This window comes from Vigna unguiculata, chromosome 9, assembly GCF_037176805.1.
Source record: "Vigna unguiculata cultivar grain cowpea cultivar isolate G323 ecotype 2 chromosome 9, ASM3717680v1, whole genome shotgun sequence".
NCBI classification, from domain to species: Eukaryota; Viridiplantae; Streptophyta; class Magnoliopsida; order Fabales; family Fabaceae; genus Vigna; species Vigna unguiculata.
Window position 1 is genome coordinate 20,864 of NC_140800.1, and position 12,182 is coordinate 33,045.

Sequence of the window (12,182 nt, forward strand, 5' to 3'; positions counted from 1 at the left end):
CGTAAAATTTGAGAATTGTTCTCCAAGGACACCGATTTTGGGATTTAACAAACATATGGATTAACCTCTGATATTTTTCTTAGCTGCAAGCTCCAGTGAGATTCAGAAAATCATCTCCAAACACAAGAAACTGGCAAAGTGATCTGAACAGCATAGGCTGCTAGATCGTACAACCAAAAACCAAAAAAAAAAAAAAAAAGGAAAGACAAGGTTTGAAAATGGCTCACGAGTCACTCTCAGAAACTCCAGATATCTCGCCGCCTTCATCTACAGCACAGTTGCAGTCAGATCCATCTCTTTCAAGGAACGGATCTTTTAGCCGGCTCAACGCCCAGGCACCAGAATTTGTGCCAACTCGAGCCACCCCACGGACCGATTTGCAGCAACCTAGGCTTGTTGTACCACCTCCTCCTCCAGCTTCTAGTATGGTACACGTTTATTCACCGCCCCATTTACCGATTCAAGGTCATGTCGTCCCGGTACAGAATCACCATCATAATCTTGGCCATCAGCATCACGTTCCAGTTCACTACCGGCCTCATCATCACCCACATCAATATTACGTTAGTTCTGATTCTACCGTGCAGCAGTCTCAAGTTGACCCAGATCGTCTTCCTTCTTCCAAAAGCAAGCTGTCTGATGAAGCCAGTCAGAAAATTTTGAATCAGGTAAACTTCAGTTGCCTTACGGATATGCCAATTTCACTGGTTATCGCCAGATTCCAAAGTGAATGGATGGTTCACTGTTTCAGTTTTTCCTTTGTTAACTCACACGGATTGGTACATGGAAGTGTTCTTGCTTCTTTTTGACCATTTTTAATCCTGGTGTATATCAATATCAGTCAAATATTTTCGTTAGCCAATCATGTATGCTTATTTGTTTGTATTTTGTACTGTGTTCTATCACTGTCCACCGATCAAGTTACTTGGTCTCACACTTTGAGCATAACTTTCCTCCCTTCCCTTTTCACCCACAACCTTTTGTCCCAAACTTACCCTCAGTGATTCAACTGAAAGACAACGAACTCAGAATGAATTAAATTGATCCTCAGTGCACTAATCCCCATATTTATTTGGTCCAGTTATCCTTGTAGTCATGGTTATCAAAATCGCTAGTCAACTTGTTTATGTTTATGATTCCACATCCTAGGACCGAGTTAACTTGCACTAGAATTGTATTTTATTAGGGTCCTATAAACTCGATCAAACTCATGTAAAATCGCAAGTTTAGAACAAAGTTTAATACAACACTGGATTTATTTGTTTTTTGGTCACGATTTTTTCAAAATGCACTAGAGAACAATTTCATGGTTCCCTAGTACTCTCTTGCAATCTTTTGTCTGTTTTGGGTGTTAATCTCTGGGTGTCTACTCTGCTCCATTCCATTTTGTGTCTTTGATTCTCCTCTACACTTTATCATCTCACTATTCCCTTTTCCTTTCTCTTGTCTACTTTTAGAAATGGGACTAGCTATACAAGCTAAAAAGGGTTGAGTCATATTAGGATTTTAACTTTTCCTTTTTACTCATCTTTGGCTAGGTTGGACTATTGGGCCTCCATTTAAGTCCAACAACTTTTTTTTGGGTAAAGTATAATATGTCATATAATCAACTAGAATAATGATAAAAGGATGATAATATTAAAAAAAAAATGAAAGAATGTTTAAAAATATATAAAATATGATAAACTAATAATAATAATAATATTACTACAGTACAAAAAACATAAAAAGTTTTTTATAACATCACATAATATTAAATTAATATTTTATTTATAGGTATTTTAATATATTTGTATGCGAAGTAAACTCTTATGAGTTTCCAATTATCTTGTTGTAGGTGAGATCAATTATCTTGTACCATAGGATAGGTAGGCCAAATCACAATTAAATTGTAGTACTTTGGCTGTTACTCTTTAATTAAAATGAGTTGCACCTTGACTATCATTATAGTTTTTAGCTTAGTGGTAAGTGTTCAATCAAGCAATTAGTATCAAAGTTAAGGTTACGAGTTGAATTCCTATCAAGACAATTATTAAGGGGGAGATTGTTGCATGTAACATCAATTGGACTATTGGTCTACTACACTCTTAAGTTGAAAAAGCTGCACCTTCACTATTAGTTATAGCTTTTGATGGACAGTTAGAATCGAGATCTTACTACAAAAGTATGAATTGTATATTGGGAGACACAAATCCTAACAAAATTTATGAACTTCAAATATGTGCACACCAAATCATTATATCTCACTCAAAACTCGTAATGGAACTTCAATTCAATATGACAAACATAAAACAATATAATAAAAATATGAAACAGTAAATCATTAGAGGTGTAAACCGTGCATCCTAGTTACGTAGGAGAGTAACTCCTTACTAGTTACAAAATAGTAAACCATTAGCTCCATCCCATTTCCAAATAAGAATTCTGTCTTATTTACAAGATAATAATTCATCTAAAGCAAATAATCTTGTAAGATAAAATCATAATCTCCACATATACCTTCAGCTCCATCATTTCCAATTCAATTTCCTTTACCTTATCAATAATGTCTTAATGCTGATGTAAAGTTTCATCCTTTTCAACTTTGATTGTAACTAAGCTTTCATCCAAATCCAAGTTGTCTACATCCAAACCCAATACTTCATTCTTCTCATGCTCATCTTCCATAGCCTTTTTATCGTCGGATGAACAATCATCAATATTAATTTGAACTGGTTTTCTTGTTTGCTTCTTCTTCGTTAATTTTGAGTAACCCATAACAAAAACAACATCGTTTATTGTAATTTGCTTTAGTCTATTTCTTATTTTTGTATAGATTTGCTTTAGCCTATTTCTTATTTTTGTATAGACGTTAACAAATGCAAAGACCAATATGATAAGCAAGTAGTAGACTAGTAATTCTAAATATATTTTCTCATTAATATTAACTTAGTATCTCAAAGGAACTCCAATTATCCTTACATTGGGAGGAGCTACATTTTTGGAAATATGGATGCTCTTTCTTTTGTGAAATGTTATAATAGAGAAACTAAAGAAGTTCTTGAATAGATAAAGTTTGTAATTTTCTTACCTTTTGGAATTTTCTCATGAATTGGTATCTTCTCATAATCTTCCAACATTAGGTAAATACCATTTGCAACACAAGGTCTCTAAAATAGCATTTTCCTCTTTGCCATCAATATTTGACCAACAATTTTGTAGTTTGCTTTATTATGTCACAACTTGAATAATATTGTCTTTCAACATGACATGCTTCATCTCAAACTTTTTAACAAGTTTTGGATATAGTGGATGCATCTATGGACTTCAAAAAAAATTCCCTTTGGATTGTTCACAAGGAAGTTTATTGTCGTACTTATTTTCTTATCTGTCCAACTCAAGCAATGACTACCTTGGGGTACCGACAAAATCAAAGTTACAATACCATTTTTTATCAATTATTCCTTAGATGGAAAAGTTACTCTTCTTTTGTCTATGTCGATGACATGATTGTTGCAGGGGATGATGAGCATGAGAAATTGGTTTTGAAAGAACATTTTGTTACTCAGGTTGAGATAAAGGATTTAGGAAAATTGAAATGCTTATTTAGAATAGAAGTTATCAACTTAAAAGGGCATCTTGGTCTTCCAAAGGGAATATGTTCTAAACCTTTTCAAAGAAAAAGTTAAAATTGATTGGAAGGCCACGAGTTCCAATAGAACAAAACCATAGAATTAGAGATGATGAATATAATTTCATAGCGAATAAGGGCCAATATTAGAGATTTGCAGGGGAACTCATTTGCATAGACCACACTAGACTAGACATATCATATGCTATAAATGTGGTCAATCAATTCATGCATGATCCAAGATAACAACATTTATAGGTTGTGGATATAATCCTTCAATATTTGAAAACAAGTTCAAGAAGGGGATTGTTGTTCAAGAAGGATGGAAATAAATATGGAGATGTATACTAATGCAAACTATGTTGGGTTTGTTACTAATATAGGAGGTTCACCTTTGCATATTGCATGTTATTGGGCGGAAACTTTGTGACTTGAAGAAGTAAGAAACATAATGTAGTTCAAGGTCCAATGCATAGGTTGAATTTCAAGCTACAATGCAAGAGGTGTGTGAAGAACCTATGGCTCTTTTCTTTTTGTGATAATAGATCAGTTATTAGTTTTGATCCCAACCCAATTCAACATGATGAGACTAAGCACTTAAAATAGCCTGACACTTCATCAAAGAAAAAAAAATCGTTAATGACCTTAGAACTGCGTCTTACATCCCACTAGGAATCCGGCTAGCAGATTTGCTTACAAAAAGGTCTTCCTACATAACCGTTTCACTTGCAATGTTGAGTTTTGAGAAGATATTATCTATTTATATGAGGAAATATTGTCAATTATTGTAATTATTACAATTAAGATATTGTTGGGATACAAAGAGTCATTGTTGATTAATGTAATTATTACCTGGGTGGTAGAATTCCTATAAATACCCTCTTGTACTGGTTTGCTATTGAGAATTTGAATCAGATTTTCTCTTCAATATTTTGACGTTAATATATTTCTCTATATTGCGTTTTTCCTTCTTTTTTTTTGTTATAACAACTTGACTAGAGTTTTGGTTGAGATTTTTACATAATAATTTGTAGGTGGAGTATTATTTCAGTGATTTAAACTTAGCTACTACCGATCATTTGATGAGGTTCATCAACAAAGATCCAGAAGGTTTTGGTAAGAAAATATTTTCAGTTTCCTTATTTTATTACTGTATAACTGAATTGCTATGGAGTCAAACAATTAATTCTACTTCCTGCTTGATGTTACTACTTTCAGCCTCCTTAAGGAACACCGTAATGATTGTTCAAAGAATATCATATTGAATAATATAATTGATATATTGTTTCTTGTTCCTGTAAGATAGTATATGGTTTTAGATCTGTTATGATCTTAGTTTTGTATTATTTCTAATGCCTTTTCTGTATAATTTCTAATGCTTTTTCTAAAACTATTTAGTGCCTATATCTGTTGTTGCATCTTTCAAAAAGATTAAGGCCCTCATAACCAGTCACTCCCTACTTGCGACTGTTTTGAGGAACTCATCAAAGCTCGTAAGTTTTTTGACTTTCTTGCTTCATGAGCTAATGTTACTCTTCAACTTATATATTTTCTACGTATGGATATCTATTCTTTATTTTATTCTTGATTCTTTCACATATACGTCAATGCTGAATCCTCCAGGTGGTTAGTGAAGATGGAAAGAAAATCAGACGCCAGTATCCCCTGACTGAGTCTGATATAGAAGAGCTACAAGTAATTCTTGCTAAAATCTTGTGACTGACTTTTAAGTTGTCAGGACAGTTTATTAATGCTGCATTTGGTTTTCTTTAAACAATCAATATCATTTGATGGGTTCTATCTCGACCCATGCATGTCATATATTCTTTTTGAAATATTTTATTGTTAATGATGGTTGGTTTTACATCTTTTTTCTCACTCTAGCAATTTTATTTTCTGGTAGTCTCGCATTGTTGTAGCTGAAAACCTACCTGAGGATCATTGTCATCAGAATCTTATGAAGGTTTTCTCAGCAGTTGGGAGGTACTATTTTGGCTTCCATTGAATGAGGCTTGTTGTGGATTTTATTTAAGGCTTACGTGTGTTGAAACTTTGAATTCTAGTTATCATAAATTTTTATGTGGGCATGTGGCAGTGTGAAGACTATCCGTACCTGTCCACCTCAAACCTCCAATAGTGGGGCTTCTTCTGCTTTGAGATTGGGAAAAGTTGATGGTTTGCCTTTATCTAACAAGGTATAATTTCATATATTCATGAATTCATGTACTACAGTTTCCATCAAGTTCATCATCCCTTGTTTTTGTTTTACATCAAATTTTTAACCTGTAGATTACACTTTATCCAACCTACACATGAATTTTAGTTTTAATGATGAAATTGACATTTCAATCTTATGATGTTTTCCAAGTTTTTATTAAATTGTTTGAGGCCCTCCACAGACCAAGGCTATCTAAAAATGCCTATTAGTTTTTGTTTCAGTCATTTAGAGGAAACTTAACTGCTCCCTATACAAGGTAGGTAGTTTATATACAATGACTTGCTATTCATCTGGGGCGTGTTAGTTGTGTTCAGTTTGGTCATGTGAGGTTGGCTGCAGATAAATAAGTAGATGTCAGGCCTGTTTTATATTTTGACCTTGCAATGTACATATTTTTTTTTTGTTCGTGTATGTATTTCAAGTTTTCAATGTTTTATAACTTATGTCAACTGATAATCTTATGTGAGTTATAGACACGCCCACCACCATTTGGGTTATTCGTTACTTTAATTTTGGCATGAACTTATGCTGGTAAATCATCCTTTTATAGGATTCTCTCTCTTCTTTAGAGTATTAATGAAAAGAATTTATTTTAATGAATCTAATACAACTTTTTGTGCCAGTTGCATGCATTTGTTGAATATGAATCTATTGAGCTGGCTGAGAGAGCAGTAAGTACCAGTACTTTGCTGAGTCGGCAGGGTATTATTTCAGTTTACTTTTTAACCACCTCCATTTAGTGATCAGATTGTAAACCATTCACAGGTTGCTGAGCTGAATGATGAGGGAAACTGGAGGAGTGGCCTCCGGGTTCGCCTAATGCTTAGACGCATGGTATGCATTAAAATATTCCTTTCCTCCATTACGTGTATCCAAGTATCCCTCAATTATGGTTTGTATATACAATCAAGAGGAGTGTTGGGAACACTCTTAACACACTATCCCGTTGGATAGAATTTATTGAAAACTACAATTCAAGGGAAAGATTTATTAAATAAGATGTGCGACCCACAAAATTTTATTATTTTCAATAAATTTCAACCAATGATAATGTTCGCAACATTTCTAATCAAATGTAGATTTGAGGAGTTTTTTTTTTGGGCATTTACATTTAGGGTCTTGCTAAGGAGTACTCTCAAGTCACCTGTTAAAGCAATAAAAAGAGAGTTTTTATTCAAAATTGTTAACATCTATATCTTTAATTTTGGATTAGTATTGAATAATTAGAATCAAGATTGGATTATTATGATTTGGTCCGAGTTTGCTGTTATTTTGGATCAAAATCATTTGTCTTATTTGACCTATATAATGTTATTGAAGGAAAAAAGTTTGATTTCATCTAATGTTATCCGAGACAACTATATCTATCTGGTTTGGTTTTCTCCCTTTTTTTATTTATATTCCATTTTGTATATATTATGTAATGATATAATTAGGCAACCCTATCTTATGTATCTGTTATTTTTTAATGAATAATGAGAATCTCCCTATAGTTTTTTCCCCTAGCTAACATGAAATGACATGGTATTAGAGCTTCAGCTCTGGTGCTATGGTAGCTCATTATGGAGAGACCGGTTATGACATTAGGAAATTCCTCCTCATCTTCCATTAATTCTGCTATACTGAAACCACTTCATCCGTTATCGCATCTAATTTCTGGTCATGGGTGCCAACCAGCTCAAACTTTCAATCCAAGAGCTTGATGACGAAAAACTGTTGAATGGGCTCAACTCATTCTGTGAAATTAGTCCTCAATGGCAAAGAAAAACTAGGCTATCTTATAAGAGACACCTCTCAACCAGAAAATACAAACCCATCTCACCCAAGATGGAAGTTAGAAAATTCAGTAATCTTCTCATGGTTGATAAAAATGGACCCTTCCATTGCAAAGGCACACTTATTCCTCCAGCTGGGAAAGATTCCTGGGAGGTAGTAAAAACTTTCTACTCTAAACTTGAAAACTCTTCTCTGATTTATGAACTGGTGTTTTTTCTATGGAGGTCCAAACAAGGATGTCATAACCTTTTACAAGCTCATGGTTACTTTTCTTTGGAAACCAAATTCAAGAAGTGAGAAGAGAATGGTGGAGTTTATGTGTTTCAAATTAGTCTTTGGATGAAGTTCATGGTAGGTTTCTGGGTAGAAAACCTTTACCTTCATTGTGAAAAGTGTTCTTGAAGTTAGGAAGGAAGAATTACGAAACTTTGAAGGTAAAATGATGCAAGAGGTTTGAAATTTCAGCCTTGATCGTAAGCGGACAGGAAGCAAGAGGTTGGTTGGTCCGAAGGAAGAACACAAGTGACATTTGTGTCAATTCAGTTCTTAGTCTAATGCCATGTCATTACAAGCTAGATCACCCAAATCTTTTTTATTTGAAGCATTTACTTTTGTGAAGAACAAAAAGATTAGGTAGATGGCGAATTTTGTGAATTAAATGTATCATGTTATTGATATTTTTCTTTTCCAGTCTAAACCATCCCAAGGACGAGGAAAGAAGGGACTTGATGTTGAAGTTGGCTGTGATGAGGATTATACTTCTGTGCCTGAGCCACATGCAAGTGAGAAACAATTAGAAGAGGCTTCCTTCCCTGATACTCAGTTGCATGAACATGCTGTAAGTGTTACTGCGTATTTTTATTCACAGCATATGTCCGTGCCCTGTTCAATTATCATACGAAAAATTCTAACTGGTAGTTTGAGGGCAAAGTAGCAACTGGTATTTAACTTTTGTATGTTTAGGCCATAATTCCTTTAAATTAAACAGGGAGAAGAGCATGGTTATGAAAAAGAGACTGGGCAAAGGAAAGGTCGAAGCCGGGGCCGGGGTAAGGGACGAGGCCGAGTGCATTGTCATCAGAATAATCGTGTGGGAACACCCCCTTCAAATAATACCATTTTCACGGATCAAGTAATTGCCAAGCAACCACCAGGGCCCCGAATGCCGGATGGTACAAGAGGATTTTCAATGGGTAGGGGGAAGCCGGTAGCTGTTAATATAGCCTAATTTGTTCGATCAATGCTTATGCAAGTTTGTCGTTGTACTTGTAGCTGAGTATATGTTATGCTGTAACAGTGTGATTGTGACAGTACTAGTTTGGCTGGGGCAATCTGAAACAGTCTTCTTAACGTGTGTTTTGTCTGTTAGAGACGATGTGAACCGCCTAGAAAGTACAAAAGAAATTTAAGGATAGACTAAGGAGGGAGTCAGCTTTTAGGTGAAAAAATGTGTGAAAATGCAGACATGCAATATAAAGCTCGTTTGATTGTGTGGAAAATAAAATATCTTGAAGGCATATGATAATGATTACAGTTTTGTAAAAGATGAAATTGTACCCTTTTTTTCTCACTTGGACATAGTAAATCTTGGAAACATAATGATTTTTTCTTTCAAAAAAGCATATTCAGTGCAATTATAATAGTTGTTTTTTTTTTTTAATTTCTCATCATAGTGTACGACAACTTTATTTTCCAAAAGTGTGTTAAGTTATTTGAATATGATGTATATCAATTTACGAACATCAATGTGCCATGTATCCTATTAGCAATACATATAGTATTCATCCTTATGATTGAGCTCATTCTAATGTTTTGGGTCTTCATCAAATTTTAGTATATTTGGTGCTACGTGATTTGTCACTTCTATCGATGATGGTACCCAGGTTATATGAATTTTCATCATTAAAGAAAAAGATAAGGTTTTTAACTTGTTTGTCAAATTATTTAGTATGATAAAAATATGATTTGCAAAGTTAATTAAACGCTTGTGTTATGATAATTGGAAATAATATGGAAATCATAATTATAATTATTTTTTGAAGATGGTTTTGTTCATAAATCATCGCAAAAGAAATTACTAAAAGGAAAAAATAAACATATTTATGAGGTGACATGAATACTTTTTTTTCTCTTTCATGAGTTTTCCCTCATTGTCACCTATCTCAGTAATTTATTACTCATTTCTTGATTATCCAATATTCAAATATCCTTAGTGAATTTTATTTGATTATTTTTTTAAATTAAGTGATCAGTGAAAAAATATTAATAATCGAATAATTGTTAAAAGTTGACTTTACATATTTCTATCATTTTCATTATTAAACTTATGAAATTGAAAATAATTTTGAAAAGAATAAATTTTTAAAATTTATATTTTGGTGAAAGTGATTTAAATTTGATTTTTAGAAAAACTAAATTTATATAAATTAATTTTTTGATAAATAATTTGATTTGAATTATACTTCAAAATTATTATTTTTATCAATTTATATTTTAAAATTTGTTTTTGAATATTTTTATATAAATTTAAAAAGAATATAAAAATATCCACATATATCTATAAATACATGCGGATATATAAAACAATTTTGTTTTTCAAAATACCTGACGAAACGAATTTTTTTCATAGAAGAAAACGGATAGGTAGTGTCACTGTCAGTCACATGATATTTTATCATCCTAAAAATAGGTTGTTTCTTTATGCACCCATCAAATTTCTCTTTGCACTAAATTTTATTTATGAAAAAACTCACATGCTCTTATGTCATCAGGATTTCGTTATCCGTAAAGGTACTGGAGAACCAAAACTTACTTTCTGGAAAGCCCATGTAGACTTTCGGATTTAATTTCCGGTACGTTGTTGATGACGTTTGGAAATTGATTCTGGAAAAGAAAAAATTGGTGGGTTTTTTTTTTTTTTAATTTCTTTGAATTCATTTATGGCAGTGAGTAAGTAAGATGGATGGCATGTTGTTTTGATGGGAATATTTGATGATTTGGAGACGCGTGCGATTGAAGTTGGTTATGGAGATTAATGAATTGATTAATGAATGCAACTCACAAGGTTCCATAAATGTATTTAGAACAGATAATCGTAAGTTTCTCACTAATTGTGAATTTGGTAAATGTTGAGTTAATTAGCAAGTTTGTGTTATGTTTTATAGGTGTTTGGTTTGAGGGATGAACTATTGCGATGAACAAGAAAGGTAACTTATAATTTAGACTTTGTTATTGTCATATTAAGGTATGATACAACAATGGATAACAAGAAAGGGAGACGTATGTATTGTTAGGGGTTAAGAGAGGAGGTACTTATAGATGATACAAGAAAGATATAAAACTTAATAATTCTTATAGTAAAAAATGCCAGTGTCCTTTTATGTTGATGGGGAAACCGGTAAAAGGTGGTGAAGGAATGATGTTGAAATTAATTTGTGCTTCTCATAATCACAAGTTGACAAATACGTTAGTAGGTCATCCATGTGCAGGTAGGTTAATCGGTGAGGAGAAGTTTATGCTTGTTAATATGACCAACAATTCAATGAAGACTATAAATATTTTGCTTACAATGAAGGAGCATAATGAGAAGAATGTAATGACCATAAAGCAAATTTATAATGCTAGATATTCCTATCGTAAGACAAGTCAAGGTCATAGGACTGAAATCCAACAATTAATGTTTTTACTTAAACGAGATATGTATGTTCATTATTGGGTTGCAGTGGACAAGGTCATTGATAACAGTATCGTAAAGCGATCAAATTAATACTACTTATTTGTAATAATTTCAATGTTGTTAAAAAAGTAGCCAAAAGATTATTATGAGTAAAGATAACTCAAAGTCGTCTCCCCACAAACACGAAAATCATTTCTAACAAATTAGTCCTTATAAAATCTATACAATAGAGTTAATCAAATAAAATAATATTGGAAAAAGATATAAAAAATAATATTAAAGAAAATAGATTAATTCCATCGCCTTTTCAAAATAGGATTCATCATTGGTTTCCTAAAAATTATTGTTATTGATTTCTTCTCTAAGATTTTAATTTAACGAATGTAACTTCTCAATTAATTTGTTGATGTCCTCACTTTTAACCAAAATAACTTCTCAATTAAATATTACTACGTATAATCATATCTATTCTTTTATCTAGTAAAAAACTAATTAACCAAAGTAACTTTTTCATTAATTCTAATTAAAGTTTTCACCTTTAATTAAAGTAACTTATTAATTATTAGCAAAAATTCATTCAATCATATGAAAGTTTCTAAACTTAATCAAAGTAACTACTCAATTAAAATTTAAAACCATTTGACTCATATGATTGTTATGCTATGTAGATTTAACAACTTGTTAACATTCTACGATGTAAAAATCATTATTTTTACTTGATTAAGAGACGAACAACATAGATAAAAATATATCATAACAAGAATGAAAACAACAAACAAATTTATTCATTCTAACCTCAAAATCCAATTAAGAAATTATAGTGAAACCAACTTTGAATGTTTAGCCCTCCGTGAAATGCAAAAGTAACATAAAAATTGAAGAAAAGACGATAAAGAAAGTGG

General features: G+C 32.4%; 1 protein-coding gene across 2 annotated transcripts; it reads left to right on the forward strand.

Moving 5' to 3' along the window:
- LARP6B (RNA-binding protein) lies at nucleotides 1–9,121 on the forward strand. 2 transcript variants are annotated; one of them, XM_028047205.2, is made up of 10 exons: nucleotides 3–668; nucleotides 4,645–4,726; nucleotides 5,009–5,103; nucleotides 5,234–5,305; nucleotides 5,514–5,593; nucleotides 5,706–5,805; nucleotides 6,452–6,499; nucleotides 6,594–6,662; nucleotides 8,296–8,442; nucleotides 8,593–9,121. In XM_028047205.2, exons 1-10 carry the CDS (start codon nucleotides 219–221, stop codon nucleotides 8,830–8,832), a joined length of 1,383 nt encoding a protein of 460 aa, XP_027903006.1. In that variant the 5' UTR covers nucleotides 3–218; the 3' UTR covers nucleotides 8,833–9,121. The 2 variants fall into 2 exon arrangements, with proteins under 2 accessions (XP_085522700.1, XP_027903006.1); XM_085666574.1 differs by lacking the exons at nucleotides 6,452–6,499; nucleotides 6,594–6,662 and having other exon boundaries at nucleotides 1–668.
- The last annotated feature ends 3,061 nt before the right edge of the window (nucleotides 9,122–12,182 follow it).